Source organism: Heterodontus francisci, chromosome 1 (assembly GCF_036365525.1).
Source record: "Heterodontus francisci isolate sHetFra1 chromosome 1, sHetFra1.hap1, whole genome shotgun sequence".
Lineage (NCBI taxonomy): Eukaryota > Metazoa > Chordata > Chondrichthyes > Heterodontiformes > Heterodontidae > Heterodontus > Heterodontus francisci.
This window is the reverse complement of record NC_090371.1, coordinates 113,503,530-113,524,373: the sequence shown is the minus strand read 5'-3', so window position 1 is coordinate 113,524,373 and position 20,844 is coordinate 113,503,530. Positions and strand designations below refer to the sequence as shown.

The window sequence follows — 20,844 nt, the reverse complement described above, 5'->3', positions numbered from 1 at the left end:
ACCAAAACCACACAAACTGCAGTGGTTCAAGGTGGTGGCTCACCATTATCTTGAGGGCAATTAGGGATAGACAATAAATGCTAGTCTTGCCAGTGATGTATAAAATCAATGAAAGAATAAATAACCTGAATAGTTAAAGCATATTTCACTTCACCCAATCTCAAATGTTGGGAAATACACACATTATCTCTTTCCTTCCATGAGTTGACATGCTTTTGGAACCACCTGACAGAGAGCTTCGAACCCGAAAACCTGATTTCCAGATTAGTTTCAAGAACAGTAGCTTGCAGTCTTTGCTTGGGGTGGGGTGGGTAGTAGTAAGTAGAAAGGAAGGTTTTGTGCTGCTGACTCCATATCCGGTCAAGTGATTCACCAGTTCACCTGATATTAAAGCCAGCTAATTTTCCTCTCCTCCTAAAACAGAACATCTGCTGCTCTCAATAGAAATTGAGGGGGGGGGGGGGGGGGGGGGAGAAAGAGAAGAGACCAGCCTGGCTTATTAGGTCAACGATAAGAAAAATAAATCTACACTCAATCAAGATATGACATTCTATAAAAGAGGCCCATTTAGTTTTCATCACAGCAACCCACAGCATGTGTGTTTTGGAAAAAAGCGTAGTCTGAAATTTGCTTTAAAACACAAACTATATCTCAGCCCCAAAATAATTTCCATGAATAATAAACATTTAATGATTGTGTTTTATATGCAACAAAAGTCATCACAGTAACATAGCTAATGTGAGGTAGTTAAATATCCAGCTTATACTTTAGGAAATCAAAGAGCATGAAATGTTTGAATAGAGAAAACAATGACTTTATTCAACAAGGAAGCAACATGTGATAAGGACATTTACAATGCATCACGATTAAAAATGATCACTAATGTACAAAGCACACGTAAAATTAAGCCAAAAATTATGCAAGCTTGGTACAATATTTCAATTAACTTAACTGGCCCTTTTTGCTATGGACCCCTAAAGCAATACATTCTAAATTTATCTTGCATCTAGTTGCACTAATTTTATCAAAAATGTTACCGTATAATGTAATAAGTTCATTTGATTTCAAGGGTAAAGGTTTTATATAATTTGGGTATCAACTACAAAAAATTAGAACTGAGCTTCTATGGATATACTAGTTGTTAAAATGTTGCAAATACCTAAAACGGTATAACAAGCATCACTATAAGGAAGGTTTCTGAAATTATTCATCTCAAATTGATCACCCATTCAGAGACACTACTTTTGCTAACCTAGCCAAATAATGCTGTGTTCATCCATTAAATGGAAACTCTATCCAGCAAGAGACTTGAGACTCCAACATGCATAATCAGTTAATAAATAAGATGTCTGCACTGGAGTAAATGCTAACGGAGTTGCTCAGGTAACCATTAGGATTATCTTACCAACTGCCAGCAAGCTCAGATGAAACCTCATACTTGATTTATAGCTCTGTGACAAATTGCAAGTAAGCACCTCATAACTTACAAAGTTCTAACTCGAGTTAAGCAGAGGACTAGCATTAATAAATTTCTAGATAATTTGACCAAACCAGACTTTACAGTAGCAACACTGGATAAATTAAAGGAATCATTGGGTACGCTATTTCAAAATCGGAATATAGGAACGTTTTCATTTGAAAGATAATTAATACTGCGGTTTCACATCAGCATATTTGTCGGCCAGTGGTGTAACATTGCATAGAAATTAAGTGTGTGAAACCCACTAATAAACCCAGCTACTGGATACAGTTCTTGAATCTTCCTACTTCAATCCTTTATAGATTAAATGAATTTCAATACAGAATTTAACAGATAAAGTAGATTGAACACTGGGTTAAATGGAAGAAAAACAAAAATACAAAGACTGGTAACAAAGCTTTTTTACGTTAAAAATGTTCTTATTTTCACCAAGATTATCCTGAGAAACTGCAGCATTTTATATTGACAGGAATTCCAAGTCTGATAATTTGCACGAAAATTTGAAATGTCCCTTTGCCCTATTTTACAAGGAAACCATGGTTATTTTGAAAAGAGAAGTGTATACCAGAGTGCACCACTACATAATAAACAGAATCTCTTGCTGGACAGAAGTATTAATTTGCAGTCAGGGACCCCAAAATCTATGCAAATCTTTCACCTTCAACAGTAGCAACAATTACTGGACAATCGCAAAGAGGTCTGCTCACAAATGCACCATTCTAGCAAAAGACTAATCTAAATAACTTGCATTGGGCTAAATATAAATTTTGACTGGCATAACTGACAATCTGGATTGGTTTGGAAGTCACCGGCTTCTGAAAATGTGTTATTCAATCTCGAAGATTGTGTTCTGAGGACGAAGTGATCTCAACAGAAAGAGAGATAGTAATGTTGAAAAAAAAACAAGATTGCACAAGTTTTCACTGAGGTTCACAATGATATATGCCATGGGTATGCAAGCTTCTGTCTTGTGAGCCACATTTACATACTGCGGAGCTGCCAGGATCACAATCAATGTTCTCATTAAATTGCATGTGTATGAAGTTACTCACACAAACAAATCTTTGAGTTCCGATTTAAGGTTAATCCAATGAAGCAACAGTAAACAGCTCCTTATAAACCTCCAGGACAACAAGTGCAAATGGGATCACAGTGGGTCAGATTGGTAGATCTTGGGGACCTGCATGTGGCTTTAGGTTCACATGCTATTGGAGACAATGGCGAGTGGAATGAAAGGATCGAAATAGCAAGGGCAGGTCATCCAGACTGCTCTAGCAACTAGTTCAATAGAGACAATAGAAGTTTCAGAAAGGCTATATATATGTCTTCCCTCCATCCTCCTCAGCTAGAGGACAGTACAAGTTAAAGGGCATGAAAGACAGAGGGACAAAAATTACACACATCAAGATGCATTTATACTACAATGCGAGCATCAATAATTAGAGTAGTAATAAGATTGAAACATGATCGCCTAAAGTTTTACTGCAATGTTTTTCAGGGTAACCTCAGTTCAAGAGATTTACACATTACAAAAAAGCCAACTTCATACAATTTCAATTGAAGCCAAGTACTTGTTACCAAAACCAATGAAACATTTTCCACCCTTTTCTGGATAGTTGGGTGTTTCGAGCTGCAGCCTTCTTCATAATCAGCATCCATCTATACATGGAGAAACATTTAAAACCAATAGAGGAACAATCGCCATACTCTGTAGGTGGAATGACTTGCTTCCCTGAAGGACTGTTAGACAGATCCTCTCGCCTTGCCAAAACCCCCCCCAAAAATTCCTCCGAACAGAACAGATATAAATAAATGTCAGTTAGCTATGTGGCCTTGGGATTTAAGTGCTCCACTTGCACTACCAGTCTATTGTAAACAGTTACTTTAATATTGCTTAAGTGCTTAGATAAATTGACAGCATATTTTTGCATTCTTAAAATAAACACATTGTTAAACCCCATGATGCTATATCTTCCTCCATCACCTTTCAATAGATTTTAAATTTGTATATACAGCTATCTGCATAAATTTAACACAAATCAACGACGACATGCTGCACAGAAATCCCCTTGGCATATTTCACAAAACCTAGAGAATCTTTGTAATATAGATTTGTCCTACTTCCTTTAAGCCATAGGTTGTGCAATTCGAGACTGCAACACAAGATTTCCTCATTCGATTTGCTGGAAAAAAATTCTAGCAGCATCCTGCTCACTGATAGTGAAGGCAATCCTCAATACTTCAGCTCAATCCAAACAAATCCTCATCACAAAATGAGGAAAAACGCAAATTTGACAAATATAATTCTACATGCCCTGAGTTTTCTTTTAATAGGTAAAAAGGCAAAAGCAAGATTCTTGCTGTGTAAATTAAGTGCTGTTGTGCAACATTTTCTATATACAGTCTCATACAATCAGAAACACTTAAAGGAACAGAATGCTTTTCCAGATTCTTAAGCCATATTTTTGTATGTCATGGTCAACATCCAATAGCCCTTGTTTGTCATATTAACCAGTGGCATAAAAAAAAACAGGTAATTGTGAATGGCAATCATTTGGAATGTGTCACCTTGGTGATGGTGCAGGGCTAGAGGATGAGGACACTGAATTTTTGGAAGGCTGAAAGGATAAAGACGAAGTTGGTGACAGCTTCTTAGGGCCAAGAATATCTCCATTTTGTAGCTTCCACATAAGTTCTTCATTTTCCATAGATAAGCGCTTGTTGACTTTTGATTCCTTCTGCAGTGACTCTTGTAAAACAACCTGTTCAGTTGAGAGTTGCCTGCAAAGATACAGAAATTAAACTGGATTTAGATTCAAAAAGCTGCTCGTCAGAGGTAAAAAAATAAACGGGTAGAAGCAATTCCTGACCAATGAAAATTTTACTTGAAGTCTGCTTTCATATTACACATGTAAACACAAAATTAAGAAGGATTTACTGCATATGCAGCATTTATAGCTTGGAGCATCTCACTTATTTGGAAACCTTTGCTTTAATTCTCAGACAAGATAGGTTGGAGACAAATGTGCTATTCTTTGACTTGAGATTTGAGGGCTTATGGTGTATAATAATTTAACATTAAATGAGCATTATTTTAACTATTACTAAGAAAAGCTAACATGATCTGGACAGCAATTAAAAAGTGTACCACAGCCTTGAAAACCTCTTTGTATAGTGGGGCACCCAAAACTGCACATAATACTCCAACTGTAGCCTAGTATTATTTTGTACAAATTTATAACAACCTCTTGTACCTTCCCTACATTAAAATATTGACTACACTTCAAAAGTACTTCATTGGCTGTAATGTGTTTGAGACATCACGTGGTCGTGAAAAGCGCTTCCACTTGGATATGCAATTGCATCTATAATCTGGCTGCCCATTTCATTAACCTCTATCTTTCTGAAGTCTTCTACAGTTCTCACCATTAGTCAAACACCATGCTTTTGTGTTGCAAGAAAGTTTCCATATAGACCCCTTAACACCCAATCTAAATTCTTTGTTTCCTTTCTGAAAACCCATTTCCCAACCAGGCTATACACTTCCTCTTAGACCATACAACTAAAATTAAACACCCTCATCAAATGTATTCTGGAAATCTGTACAACACTATCTACAGCATTCTCTACCTTTATAATCACTTACTAAAAAGTCTATTTTCTCCCCCATATGCAATTGCCTCTAACAATACTGAGTATACTTATTTATCCCAAGCATTTCCAAACACTCGCTGATTTCTAATTATGAATTCTAAGAGTTTACCCAAAATTAACTACAGGTATCCAGTTTATCCTCAACATTAAATTGGTTATGCTCCAGCCTTTGGCACGATTTGCATATTTTAGAAGCAGTGAAACATTACTTTCATAGCCCTCATTTTATCAACAGCAACAGCTCAAGGTGTATGTTTGCTACCAAGCTCTGCTAACTTTGTGCCAATTCATATTCAGTTATTGATAGCCATTCATCCATATTCTGCCTTAGTAACACCTACATTCTCACTTGCAGCATTTGTAAAAAAATGTCAGATATTTACCATCATACATTAACTTCCACGAAGACTCCTCCATTCCAGAGTTGTCTTACTGTTTTCAGAAAAAAAACTTACATAATGTGCTAAGTTTTTTCACATTCCCTTTTATTGCTTCTCATCGCCCTTGTACCTCTTCACTACTTACATTCACAACACCCGTAGCCTTATCCACCTTCATTTTATCCTTTTACGATTGTTTAATTTTAAACTCCACTTATCCACGGAAGGCTAATCTTTGACACACATGCTTTTTACTATAAGAATATCTTCTGTAATCCAGCTATCACAAATTTGGAATTTTTTTTTTTATTGCTGATTCAAACAGTTTGCTAATGTTCTGCTGAATTAATTTTGGTCAGATCTTTTAAATTCCTGAATTTAGTCTCGAATCAGTCCATTGCTCATCATCTTTGATTTTCACACTGAATTTAACTATGCTACAAAAGGAGAACAATTGGGAAATAGTTATTGTCCCACTTTATTTTCCAGAGCTAAACATTCATACTGCTTTCTTCATTGGACTGCATTCTTGGATAAAGTCAATTGGACCACAAGACAAAGATAAGGATTTTTAATACATGAGTTGGGGGTCAGGAGCCAGAGCTAGCAAGGGCAGGCATGATAAGTAAACAGAACTTCCTGTGTATGCAAAAGATGGTAATATTATTTTAAGTGAAGTTTGTGATTGAGACTCGCAAAGCTCTCCAACCTAGGAGCATCGATAGTTTAAAAACAATAGGAAGCTATGCTGTAGTCAGGTGTACAGAAAACTGACCAAATCTGCCAAGCATCCACTCAGAAGGCCAAAAAGGGTTTAAGCAGTTTTCATTAGATAAAAAAAAGTCACTGGTGAGAAAACGACTATGAAATGTTTAGCAAAAAGCAGAAACGTCGTAAAGAGAGCGTCGAAACCTTTAAACAAACATACTTCAAAGCTATGTTTCACTTTCACAGAATCACAGAAGGAGGCCAGTCAGCCCATCATGTCAGCTCCAAATGAGCAATGCATTTAGTGCCATTCCCCCACCTTCTCCCCGTAGCCCTGCACATTTATCCTTTTCATACAGTCTAATTCCCTTTTGAATGCCTCAATTGAACCTGCCTCCACCACACACAGGCAGTGCATTCCAGATCCTAACCACTCGCTGTGTGAAGTTTTTCCTCGTGTCAATTTTGCTTCTTCAGTCAATCACTTTAAATCTGTGTCCTCTCATTCTCAATCCTTGCATGAGTGGGAACAGTTTCTCCACATCCACTCTATCCATACCACTTATGATTTTGAATACCTCTATCAAATCACCTCTCAGCCTTCTCTTCTCTGGGAAAAGAGTCCCAACTTCTCCACTGTCTTCATACCTGAAGTCCCTCGTCCCTGGAACCATTCTTGTGAATCTTTTCTATACTCTCTCCAATACCTTCACATCTTTCCAAAAGTGTGGCACCTAGAACCGGTCGCAATACTCCAGCTGAGGCTGAACTGGTGTCTTATACAAGTTCAACATAACCTCCTTGCTCTTCTACTCTATGCCCCTATTAATAAAGCCCAGGATACTGTTTGCTTTATTAACCACTCTCAATCTGTCCTGCCACCTTCAAAGGCTTATGCACCCAGGTCCCTCTACTCTAGCACCCTTGGTTATATTGTCCCTCCATGTTCTTCCTACCAAAATGAATGATTTCCCATCTCTCTGCATTGAACTTCATCTGCCAGTTGTCTGCCCATTTCACCAATTTTTCCATGTCCTTTTCAAGTTCTACACTACCCTCCTCAAAGTTAACAATTGTTTCAAGTTTCACATCATCTGCAAATTTTGAAATTATGCCATGTACACCAAGGTCAAGATCATTGATATATATCAGAAAAAAACAAGGGTCCCAAGCACTGATCCCTGGGCAACTCCACTACAAACCTTCCTCCAGCCTGAAAAACATCCATTAACCACTATTTCCTGTCACTCAGCCAATTTCGTACCAATGTTGCTACTGTCCTTTTTATTCCATGAGCGATAATTTTGTTCACCAGTCTGTTGTACAGCACTGTATCAAATGCCTGTTAACTCTTCAAAAAAAAAGTCCAGCAAGTTAAACAAGATTTTCCCTTAATGGATCGGTGCTGGCTTTGCTTAATTAACCCACGTCTGTCCATGTGACTATTAATTTGGTCCAAAATTATTGTTTCTAGAAGTTTCCGCACCACTGAAGTTAAACTGACTGGCCTGTAGTTACTGGGCGTAGCTTTTTTTTTTGAACAAGGGTGTAATATTTGCAATTCTCCAGTCCTCTGGCACCATCGCTGCATCTAAGGGGGGGAAAATTATAGCCAGTGCCTCCGCAATCTCCACTCTCACTTCCCTCAGTATCCTTGGATGCATCTCATCCGACCCTGGTGCTTTATTAACTTTAAGTATAGATAGCCTATCTAATACTTCATCGTCAATTTTAAATCCTTCTAGTGAAATCCTCTTTCACTATGGCCTGGGCAGCATCTTGTTCATTGGTAAAGCCAGATGCAAAGTATTCATTTAATACCTCAATTATTCCCCTGCCTCCATGTGCAAATCCCCCTTTTGCTCTCTAATCAGCCTTACTCCATCTTTTACCACCCTTTTACTATTTACATGCCTAAAGATGACTGTGGGATTCCCTTTTATGTAGCTGCCAGTCTCGTTTCATACTTTCTCCTTCTCTATTTGCCTTTTCACTTCCCCTCTGAACCTTCTACTTCGATACCAAGTTATTACGAGAAGCTTCACGTACACAAACATGAAGTCATGGTGTCTGAAAACAAAGAGGAGACTGAACATGTTTTAAAATGCTAATTTAGCTGGCCTAAGTAGTCCCAAGTGTTTTGAAAAGCTCCAAGAAAGTGACACAAACTGACACTGATTGATGTCAGAGTTTGTCAGAGTTGGTCTGTACTGGGGCCTCAACTTTTTACAATTTATATTAGTGACTTAGATGAGGGAAGCGATGGCATGGCAGCTAAATTTGAAGATGACACAAAGATGGGTAGAAAAGTATGTTGTGAAGAGGACATGAGGAGGTTGAAGACCGATATAGAAAGACTGAGTGAGTGGGCAATAATCTGGCAGATGGAGTATAATGTGGGAAAAGGTGAAGTTGTTCACTTTGGCAGGAAGCATAAAAGAGCAGAGTATTACTTAAACAGAGAACGACTGAAGCATTCCGAAGTGCAGAGGGACCTAGGTGTTTTAGTGCAGGCGTCACAAAAAGTTAGTATGCAGGTACAACAAGTAATAAAGGCAGCTAATTGAATGCTATCCTTTATTACAAGAGGAATTGAAAATAAAAGTAAGGATGTGATGCTTCAATTATACAGGTCATTGGTGAGACCACATCTCAAATCATGCGCGTAGTTTTGGTATTCTTATTTATGGAAGGATGTGATGCGTTGGAGGCAGTTCAGAGAGGAGATTTACTACATTGATACCTGGCATGAGCTGATTGTCTTATGCAGAAAGGTTGGACCGACTGGGCTTGTTTTCACTGGAGTTTAGAAGAGTGAGGGGAGACTTGATTGAAGTTTATAAGACCCTGAACTTCTAGACAAGGTGGATGTGGAGAGGATGTCTCTTCTTGTGGGGGAGTCCAGAACCAGGGGCCACTGCTTTAAAATTAGGGGCTGCCCTTTTATGACAGATGAGGAGAAACTTTTTCTGAGGGTTATGCGACTTTGGAACTCTCTGCCTTAGGTGGTGGTGGAGGCAGGGCCATTGAATATTTTTAAGGCGGAGGTAGATAGGTTTTTGTTAGGCAAGGGAATCAAGGCTTATCTGGGGTAGATGGGAGTGTGGAATTTGAAACACAATCAGCCATGATCTTATTGAATAGCGGAGCAGGCTTGAGGGGCTGAATGGCCTACTTCTGCTCCTAATTCATATGTTCGTATGTTTTCAAATTCAGAGAAAGTAGAAATTCTCCAAGCAATTTGTAAGAAGTCAGTAACTTGAGGGGCTCATTGTTCAAGTGTCCTGCTGTTTTAAAACGCAAGACCGACCAGGAAAGGAAGCTGCTATTGTGTTTACTGATAAAGATCTTTCTAAAGGAAATGCAGACATATGCTGATCATCAAGGCAGTTTCTGATATAGTTGGAACGAAGAATGAGATGCCCAATTGGAAAATTGTAACTTGAGGTGGATTTTGATATGACAATATGAAGCTATGAAACAGCCTGCCCACTTTGGAAAGAAAGATCTAACAATAATTGAAATAGTGATTTGCTTAAGCCAAGCAACTTGGCTAGTTGCTAAAGAGTATGATCAAATGAGGTGACCACTCGCTGGGTAATCATATTATCATGCTAGGCCCCCACCTGCCAAGAAAGAGGCACATTAATTTTGTCACGAACATTGATTTTAAACTGTTACTGCAGTGAGGGGAGGACTTGAACATATCGGCCGTGGCTGGAAGGGGCATTTGCATATTGGCAGACAGTGTTTGGAAGGACAAAGCAGCCATTCCCTGACATTCAACCCACAAATGGACTTTTGGTCACCAGATGTTGAAGGTGGGAGAACTCGCATTCTGTCTGCAAAGATGGGCGAATACACCAAATGGGACATGGTCAAACCAACTAGTCACATGACGAACCTGCTGGGCAACTTGAGTTTTTTGAATTTGTACTAAGTTTGGGCAGAAAGCAGTTTGCTCCTGGACTGAGATCTCTCTCCTGTCTGTTCCCATCTCTTTCTCACAAGCCTCTGAGTCCAAAAACACATGAACCCCAAGAGACAAAAGACTCCTACAGCGAACAAGGTTTAAGAAGAATACTGGGCCCCAATGAAAAGCAAGATCTACCTACAATCAAGGACTCTACAGTGAGCTTGAAGAACCGTAACAAAAACTCTTCAGATATTGCCTCAAACTTTTTCACTTTACTACTTCTGCTCTTTTCTGTCTCTATTTGCGTGTGCATGCTAGCGTGGGCGTGTCATGTATCCGTAGGCGTCAACCGAATTAGTTTAAGTTTAATAAATTTCAACTTTTCTTCTTTAAACCTAAGAAAACCTGTTTGTGCTGATTTCTTTGCCTTATAATTTAAAAGCGGTGAACAAGGATTCATCAAGGGGGAGCTAAAACATGGTGTTAAAAATTAAACCCCGTTACAGTAAGACCAGGTGAAGGCTGAAAAGGAACCCTGGACCTCTTTCTCATCTGGTCTTAACAGTATACATAACTTTGTAATGCATTTGCGCCCAATGGGAGTATTGTATTGTTAATTGGTATTCCATCAAACCTAGTAAAGATATCAGGGTTCAATTTGAGCTTTTGAGTGTTGGCCCATTATATTTTGCACAAGGTCAGTAATGTATTTGCAAAACTTCAGGTTAAACATGGCCTTCCTTCTCTGAATCTATACCAGCTGTCCTTTTAACAGGTTCATCCACTCGATCCAAGGACTTGAGACTCCACTTACAACTGATGTTTACTTCTTGTTTCGATGTGTTACTTGATTTAAAAAAATATATAAATAATGGAATTGAGCATTGGAAGGTCACGAGACTAAGAAATTCTTCTGAATTTAGCAAACTTACAAAAACAATTAAGAAGGATATAGGGAAGAATTTAGTGAAAGTATGATTGTAGCATGTAGTCTGAATCAGATACACTGCCTATATTAAGACTGTATAACCTTTTAATAACCAAATAGATCAGCTACTGGCATGCTGTCTACATACTGTTGTACAATTTCTGAAATCGGAGTTTGATACCTGACACTTGTCTTTAGCCAGAAAAATAAAGGGAAGTTGTCTATTAAGTCTTAGCATGGCAGCTTCCCATCATTTTAAAAAATGAACTAAGCCCAACCTCACTTTACTGCATATATTTGTAAAAATTTTTATATATGCTCAGCAAGCTTACCATCAACGTTTTTCAACTTCTCATCCCTCTTCCTTCCTTCCCTGAATTTACTTTGCCTGATCTTAAATCATCACAAATCTCCTATCTACTGGAACGGCTATTTTGTATTCCAGGGATATGGGCAGAAAACAGGAACAGGGTACTTAGACTACCAGCCATGATCTTTTTTGAATGGTGGAGCAGGCCTGAAGGACCAAATGGCCTATTCCTGCTCCTATTTTCTATGTACATGCATTGAAGTCTATGCCAAGAATTTACATTTATAGCACCTTAAACAAACATTCCAAGCCATTTCACAGATAAGCACAAGGAAATCTAACTGAGCCAGGAAACCAGAAATCTGGAGGAGTGACTAAATGTTTAATTGAAGAGATAGAGGCGGAGGGTTTAGGGAGGAATTCCAGCTATTAGACTTCAGTTATCTGGATGTTTTGTTACCAATGATGGGGTGGGGGTACAGAATGATAAATACTGCACAGATCAAGTGGGATGAAGCAGACGCTAATTTAAACCTAAAGTATTGGGGATGGGAACAAAATTAAAAGGCGACGACTCTGGTCTTTCTATTGCTGATCTGGATGAAAGCTCATCCAAGATGGGTTGTCAGACAAGTAGCCCTACAGTACATAGGCAGTTGAGTGTTGACAAAAGTGGTTGAGAGAGAGAAGTGGATATTAGTGTACATATCAAAACTGGTGTAGATGCAGTTGAAGGTGCAACATGTAGATGAGGAAGAGGAGGTGGCAAATTTTTTTTTTTTTTTTTATAAAAGAAATTCTACTTTTTGAGCTATTGTCCTTGTTAAACTACCCATATGAAGATTGCAGTGATAATGCTGTTACATCTTTGCTGTTCAAACACCTTATTTACAAAACCTGGACCATTACTCAAAATTCGATCCAGAACAGTCACCAACTACTTTGGTTGTTTGGCAAATTGAAGAACCAAACCTACACTAAATTTGGAAAAAAAAGTATGGAATTGCCTGTACTGTTTTCATAGCCAATACCTGGGTAATGAAAAGTGATTAATAATCTATTACAAGCTACTCTCATGGGATGTCAGCTCAATTTCTCAATACTGGCCTTTATCCCTCTCCCCATGGCCATATCTTGGACGTGAGAAGTTCATGTTGACAGGCGGTACAAGCAATGCTCTACAGACAAGTCAGAACCAATTCTGTAAGAATGTACAGTGCCACAATGATGGCTGATAAAGGACAATGTTACCCAAACTGCCTCAATTGTATAACTGGTAAATAAAAGCACTAAAGGTATTTAACCAGTTTAGATGTTCCACTGCATTATTCAGGCTCAGATTCAATTTACTGTTTTGACACAATTGGCATATATCTGACTATTTACACCAGCATACTTTCTACTTCAACAGTAGAAGAAACATCTATGTTAGAGGGACATCTATTGAAATTATTTGTACCTAGATGGCATGTGCAAATTACACCAAGTATCATAATGTACAGCCACTGGTTAAAGTAGGATTTAAGAGGGCATCAGTCCACTGAGCAACCTTTGACCTTTTAGAAATTGCTCATTTTTCAAATGTGAAGAAAATTTTTCAGAAGTACTTAATCAAATCTAAAATTCCACTTTGCACATGCATGCCTTTCACGTGTATAAACTATTTCTTTTGTCCCTTTGTCATGATGGGCTTTAGATTCCTCTTTCTGCTGCTTCATCTTCCATCAGAATTATTACAAGTTTCTTGCCATCTCCCAGCACTTACTTTGGTAAATTCAAATAAAAAAACAAAAACTTAGTTGATCATAAATATCAGTCCTTTAAAAATTAATTCTTTATATCCAATTCTGGTGAAACTGCAAGCTTACTGTACAAAAGATTTGTAACAAATCATTGATTTTTAGTTAGAATGCTCAACAGTACTTCATTCACTTACCTAGACACAGCTATGTGTTTGTCCATTCGAGCTTTTAAGTCTTCATTTTCTTGCAGCACAATTTTAAGCTTTTCATCCAGCACAGTATGTTTCTCCATCTTGAAAAAAAAACGACTCTGTTCAGGTTCAGTTAAGATGCCTTTCTTTCATTCCTCCTAATTACTTCACCCCTGCTCTTGCCTGTCCCAGGTGTTCACTACTCTTCTCCCACCATCTCAGGCTTGATAAAGGCACAAGAGTAATTATAATGTTAAGACCACAGCTTGAGTGCAGAGACATGTTTTGGAATCCAAACTATTGGAAGGAGGTTGAGGCTTTAGGGGGTACAGCATAGATTCACTAGGAAATTGTTTTGTATGAGGAAATAAATATGAACAAACAAGATGGAGTCTATTTGTGTTATAGCAATTAAGAACAAGGAGTGATTTGATGGAAGTGTTGAAAATTACAAAGGAATGGGACACTGCAGGGGAAAAAATTGGTTTCTAGCGATTGAGGTCCAGAACAAAGGCTACAGATGCAAGGAAAGATTTCGACAGAGCAGGATTTTTTTTTTTTTAAATAAAAGAAATACATAGAGGGTTGTGACACTACGGAATGCACCAGAGTTAAATGATTGAAGCAGAGACTCTCTATTTAAGAAATGGTTACATAGAAGACTATAGGAAAAGGGGATAAAAGGATTTGAGAACTGATCAGGCACATGGATTAGGGCTACTGCTTATGTTGAGGATAAATACCAACATGGACTGCTTGGGCTAAATGGCCGGTTTTCATATTCTAATTTCAATTAAATTCTATGCAGGATATTTTACTTTGTACATCAGTGCTATAAATATGCTAGATGTAATGCACATATTTCAAGTGTGTTGAGCTAGAGAGGCAGGAAAATTCTAAGGTACAGTAAAAATGTCTCTGTATGGTGTGAACTTGCTGTATATGCTACAGTAGAAATTTCAGATCACTGTTCAGAGAACAGAGCCACAATATCCACTGCATTTTTGGATTTCTTATCCAAGTTCAATATAAATGGTAATAGAAGTTACTTATGTTTCCAACGCAACCATCTCCAATGCAAGAATCTGAGCCCACTCTGAATACTGGGCAAACTTGCACTGGATTCTGACTTCTCACCTCCCCCCCCACCACCCCCCCCCCCCCCCCAAACAAGTCAACTTACCAGCTTTTCCATCTGCATTAGCTTTTTTTCTTGATTATGTATCTTCTCATTTTTTATTTCCAGTACTGCCTTTAGACTTTCTAGTTCTTGCTCCAGATATAGACTCAGGGGGTCAATTTTCTATAAATAAAGCACAAACTTAAACTAGTGGATTCTCAATGGTGTAACTATATTTCAGTCAGCATTGCTTGAGCTGCCTTGTTTTATATTTAAAAAGGCTGGGTTGTGGGGTGGGAGTGAAGGGGTCCTCTGTTACAACATACCTGAAGACAAGAAACAGTTTAGTGGGATGCAGAAGGAATTTAGTTCCTTCAAGTACCTGGATAGATACACCATGTGAAATTTCCAAGATTAAATTCACATTTGACAATAAAACAAATATAAACCAAATAGAATGTTTCAAAATGTATGCTTGAAATGGTATAACCAAAATAGTTGTTTCCATATGCTCTTGCTTGCTGCAAACAGACTCCATGTAAATGCAATGCATATTTGTAGCACTTCCCATTGTGTTCAACAACTTCTATTTGTATAGAGTCTGTGATATAAAGTAAGCCAAGCCACTTAACAGGAGCATTACAAAGCAAGATTTGACACCAAGCCACATAACGTACAGCACCTTCAACATAATCAACTATTCAAGGTGCTTCAGAGGAGCATAATAAAACCAAGTATGACATCAAGCCACAAAAGGAGATATTAGGTCAGACAGAAGGTTGTGGAGTTGGAGGAGATTAGAGATAGGGAGGGGTAAAGCCATAGAGGGATTTGAAAACAAGGATGAGAATTCAAGACGTTGTGTGACTAGGAGCCAATGTAGATTAACGAGCGCAAGGGTGATAGGGAAAAGGGACTTGGTGCGAGTTAAGACAGCAGAATGTGAGAGACCAGCCAGAAGTCAAGACTAGAGGTCAAAGGCCTGCTCGGGTCTGCAAATGAAACCCGCCAGGGAGTGGGATGGACTTAGTAGCTAGGGAACAGCGTTTGGAGTGGGACAGAAAACAATGACTTCAATCCTCCCATTATTTAATTGGGCAAAATTTCTGCACATCCAGTACTGGATGTTGGATAAGCAGTATGAATTTAGCAACAGTGAGGAGTCAAGAGAAACGGTGGAGGTAGAGCTGAGTGTTGTCAGCATACATGTGAAAACTCATGCTGTGCTTTCAGAAGATGTCACCAAGGAGCAGCCTGCAGATGAGAAATAGGAAAGAGTCGAGGATAGATCCTTGGGGGACACCAGAGGAAATGGTGTGGAAGGAGGAAGTGAAGCCATTGCAAGTGATTCTCAGGCTACAATTAAATAGAAAGAATGAAACCAGGTAAGAACAGTCCCAGCCAGCTGGATGACAGTGGAGGAGGATGGTATGGTCAACGGTGTCAAAGGCTGCAGACAGGTCGAGAAGGACGAGGGCAGCAAGGTTGCCTTGGCCAGAGTCACATGGGATATTCATTTGTGACTTTGACAAGAGCGCTTTCTGTACTGTGGCAGGAGCAGAAACCTGATTGGAGGGATTCTAACATGGAGTTCCGTGAAAGATGGGAACAGATTTGGGAGGCAACACCACATTCAAGGACTTTTCAGAGGAAAGGGAAGTTGGAGATGAGATGGTTGTTTGCAAGTGCAGTAGGGTCAAGGGTTCGTTTATGAAGAGTGATGACAGCAAATGCAAAGGAGTGAGAGAGACAGCAACAGAACACAGAGAACCTTTTACAGTATCGGTCAACATGGGAACCAGGAGGGGAAGTTGGGTGATCAGCAGTTTACTGGGAATAGAATCAAGGGGAAAAAGAGGTAGGTCTCATGGACAAGATGAGCTCAGAGGGCGTGATAGGAGAGAAACTAGAGAAACATGCGAGCTCAGGGCAAGAGCAGGGGGAGAAATATTGGAGTAGGTGGCCAAAGCTTGTTCAAAAGAGAACATGTGTGAAAATGTGTCTTTCACTACACTCAAAACGAAGGTCCTCTTCGAAACGGCTCCCACTGTGGGCCATTTTCCATTTCTTGGCAGCCTCTTCTCAGCAAAGGCAGACATAGACGGGGAGGTTCATCACTGCCTCCAATGTGCCAGCTCAGTCTTTGGCCAACTGAGGACGAGAGTGTTTGAGGACCAGGGTCTCAAACCCAAGTAAAGGCCTGCTACCCGACCCGAATCCAACGGGACCCGACGACATGTGTCGGGCCGGATCGGACACGCTCCATCACCACCTCAGGTAAATGACTTTAATGTTAATTTACTTTTTGGACTTTAAAGGTGGTTGTGTTAGTTATTTTAAGCATGAGCAGGTAAAGAACAAAGTGAAAAACGGAAGGCAGGTTAACTGATGGCTGGGTCGGGTCAGGTACGGGAAACAAAAATGGGAGGACTCTGGCTCAGATGGGGTTCTGTTGGGCTTGGGTCGGGTCTCATTTGCAGACCCGAGCAGGCCTTTAAACCCAAGACTAAGATCATAGTTCATCAGGCAGTGGGGATCCCTGTGCTCCTATATGCTTCAGAGACTTGGACAGCCTACAGCAGGCACCTCAAAGCACTGGAGAAGTACCACTAGAGGTGCCTCCGCAAGATTCTCCAGATCCAGTGACAAGACAGGCAGTCCAACAGCAGCATCCTTTCCCAATCTAACCTGCTCTGCATTAGGGCAGCAATCACCCAAAATCAGCTCTGCTGGGCAGGACATGTCGTTCGCATGCCTGACACCAGCCTCCTGAAGCAACTGTCCTCAGAACTTGGTCACAGCAGGAAACTCCCAGGAGGACAGTGGGAACACTTAGAGATGTCCTCAAAGCATCCCTGAAGAGAACAACCCTGTCGACTTGAGGGTGTGCCTGGCTTGTAACAGTCCTAGATGGAGAAAGCTCACGCAGGAAGGCATCGTACACTGAGGGACTTTGTTGGGAACACGTGGAGGCGAAGTCAAGGCATCAGAGGCAGCGCACAAACCTCCAAACTTCTCATCTACCTGACCTTCAAGCACCACCTGCCCCTCACGTGGCAGAGTCTGCAGATCATGCATTGGATTTATCAGCCATCTCAGAACCCATCAAACCGAAGTGGAAGCAAGTCATCCTTGATCTCAAGGGACTGCCTGAGAGGAGGTCGTCAAGGATGTAGATTTTAAGGAAAGTCTTAAAGGAGGTATTTTAAACCGAATTAGTGATTTTATTTCCAAAAAGGATTCACTTTTCTGAGACTGAGCTCGACCTTTCCAGTGCCTCTCAACTCTTCTGCTGACTCATGTCAGCTGACTTTTCTGATGGAGTCCTGGATGAGCTGCAATTTCCTCTAATTAGGAAGACTGATACTATCTTAGCCTGCCAGCCCCCAAAATCCCTGCCTCTAACAAACTCCGTTCCCCAGCCACCAAATTCATCACTTCAGGCTGATCCAAGCAGTCCGCAATCTGTGTCCTATTTGACCCCAAAATTAGCTTCCAACCTTGCATCCTCTCTATCATAATGACCACCTACTGCAATATTGCCCACCTCCACCCTGCCTTAGCCCAACAGCTGCTGAAACCTTCATTAATATTTGTTTCACCTCCATACTCCACTATTGCCATGATCTCTGGCTAACCTCCCATAAACTTGAACTCATCCAAAACTCTACTATCTGTATCCTAACCTGCATCAAGTCCCAATCACCCGTGTTCGTTAACCGACACTAACTTCTGGTACCCTAACACCTCTAGATTAGATTAGATTAGAGATACAGCACTGAAACAGGCCCTTCGGCCCACCGAGTCCGTGCCGAACATCAACCACCCATTTATACTAATCCTACACTAATCCCATATTCCTACCAAACATCCCCACCTGTCCCTATATATCCCTACCACCTACCTATACTAGTGACAATTTATAATGGCCAATTTACCTATCAACCTGCAAGTCTTTTGGCTTGTGGGAGGAAACCGGAGCACCCGGAGAAAACCCACGCAGACACAGGGAGAACTTGCAAACTCCACACAGGCAGTACCCGGAATCGAACCCGGGTCCCTGGAGCTGTGAGGCTGCGGTGCTAACCACTGCGCCACCCTAGTTGAAAGTTATCCTAGTGTTCAAATCTCTTCATAGCCACGTCCTTCCTCATCTCCAAACTCATCCAGCCCTACAACCCTCAGAACTCTGGACTCTTGTGTATTTCCCCCACTTCCTTTGTTACAAGATTGTTGGCTATGCCTTCACTCAAGTAGGCCCTAAACTCTGGAATTAGCTCCTGTAATATCCAGCTTCATGTCACTCTCCTTAAAGACCCTCCTTCAAAACTACTTCAAGATTTTGGTCAACCCCTCCAATCTCCTTTGGCTCATTACACATCTGTGAAGCAAGTGGCAACATTGTCCTATGTTCAAAGCATCACAAATAGAAATAGTTACACTGGATATTTGTCCATCATACTAGACCGTCGAGCTTTTAAAAAGCATTCCTGGCAAGGTCAGCATTTGTTATTCATCCCTAATCTACTTGGTTTTTTAGACCACTACAGAGGATGGTTAAGAGTCATCTACATTGATGTGCAACTGGTGTCACCTAGGGCAAACGGGATAAGGATGGCAGTTTTCCTTCTGTAAAAGGACATTAATGAACCAGCTTATTTTTTTTTTCTACAAAAATGTGATCAAACTGGCTATAAAGCTACCAGATTTAAATATTTTCAGATTCTTTTAAAACTGAATTCAAATACTCAAACTACCTGCAGAGGATCTAAACACTCATTCTCTGGGTTACGAGTGCAGCAATATAACCACTACATTAATAGTGAAGATAACAACTAGTCCTCAGAATACCATATGCTTCATATTTAGAAGTTTGTTAAAACAGACAATATTTGGTTAGTAGGTTAATATCTGTACCAATTTTACACTGTAGCTCAATGCCTTCTGAACACCCACTATAGTACAAATTAAAAGTTCCCAATTGAAATCTTGGTGCTTTCTTAAACTTTTGTATGAGGTGAAAGTGACAGAACATCATTTTCAGAAACAGCTAAAGCTACAGACATTGAATATCAAATGCATTACTGTTATGTTGAGAATGTGAAACTTTCTTCCAAGAAAAGGTAAACAACTCCTCTGGAGAAAATAGGAAAAAATGTATTATTTTGCTAGAACAAACTAAGTTTTTGATAAATAAAAACAGAAAATTCTGAAAATGCTCAGCAGGTTCAGGCAGCATCTGTGGCAAGAGCAACACAGTTAACGTTTCAGGCCTGGTGATCTTTCTAACTTTTCTCAGCCCTGTTTAAATGCAATAGGTTTTAAGCACGTGAAAAGGGGGGAGGATGGGAAAAACAATCGAGGGAAGGTCTGTGATAGCATGGGAGACAGGAGAGATTAAATGACAAGAGCTGGTGGTACAAGGTCAGAGAGTGGAAATGGGATAGGTAAAGAAACAAAAAGTGTCTAGAGGAGGTGTGAATGGATGAATGAATAGCTGCCATCCAAAAACAAAAAAGAGAAAGATCAGCATAAAATCAAAACCTGTGAAGAGAAAGGAAACAAAATGGGGACTGTCAAAGTGCCTAATTGAAAGATGAGGTGCTGTTCCTTAAGCTTACGTTGAGTTCATCGGAACGCTGCAAGAGGCACGAGGACAAAGGGGTCAGCGTGACAGCAAGCGGCAGAATTAAAATGACAGGCTCAGGATCATGCTTGCAGACTGAACAGAGGTGCTCCACAAAGCGATCACCCAATTTGTATTTGGTCTCCCCAGTGTAGAGATCATATTGCGAGCAGCAAATACAGTATATTAAATCAGAGTACAACAAATAATTCACTGTTTCACCTGGAAGCAGTGTTTGGCCTTGGGCCATAAGGATGGCCTAGGAAAGTGAGGAGAAAGGAGCTATAAGAGCAGGTGTTGCATCTCCTGTATTTTCATGGAAGGATGCCATGGGAAAGCGGGGGAGATGTTGGGGGTGATTGAGGAGTGGATCATGCTGCCATGGAGGGAACTGTCCCTTCGCAATGCTGAAAGGGGAAGGGAGGGGAGGAGGATTGTGTGTTTGGTGGTGATGGAAATCGTGGAGGATGATCTGTTGAATACAAAGACTGGTGGCATGGAAGTTCAGGGCAAGGGGGGAGAAATCATGGTTCTGGGGGGGTGAGAGCAGAAGTGTGGGAAATGGGATGGACAGGATTGAGGGCCTCATCAGCCACAGTTGAAAAAGGAAGAAATATCAGAAGTGCTGATATGGAAGGTTGCATTCAAACAGATGCAACAGAGGAACTGGGACAATGGAATGAAATTCTTACAGAAGGCAGCATGTGAGGAAGTATAACCAAAGTGGTGAGGGAGTCAGTGGACTTATAGCAAATATTTATTGATAGCCTATACCCAGAAAATGGTGAG

General features: G+C 40.2%; 1 protein-coding gene across 6 annotated transcripts in view; it reads right to left on the bottom strand.

The window, feature by feature from the left end:
• Positions 1–791: 791 nt before the first annotated feature.
• Positions 792–20,844, bottom strand: part of mtus1b (microtubule associated tumor suppressor 1b) — a 230,389-nt gene continuing 210,336 nt past the window's right edge. For all 6 annotated transcript variants that reach the window (XM_068034588.1, XM_068034613.1, XM_068034594.1 and 3 more), the window contains exons 13-15: positions 14,493–14,612; positions 13,313–13,410; positions 792–4,261 (exon numbers count right to left, since the gene is read on the bottom strand). In XM_068034588.1, the coding sequence (XP_067890689.1) occupies positions 4,045–4,261; positions 13,313–13,410; positions 14,493–14,612 (435 nt within the window). In that variant the 3' untranslated portion in view covers positions 792–4,044. The remainder of the gene's footprint in view (positions 4,262–13,312; positions 13,411–14,492; positions 14,613–20,844) is intronic.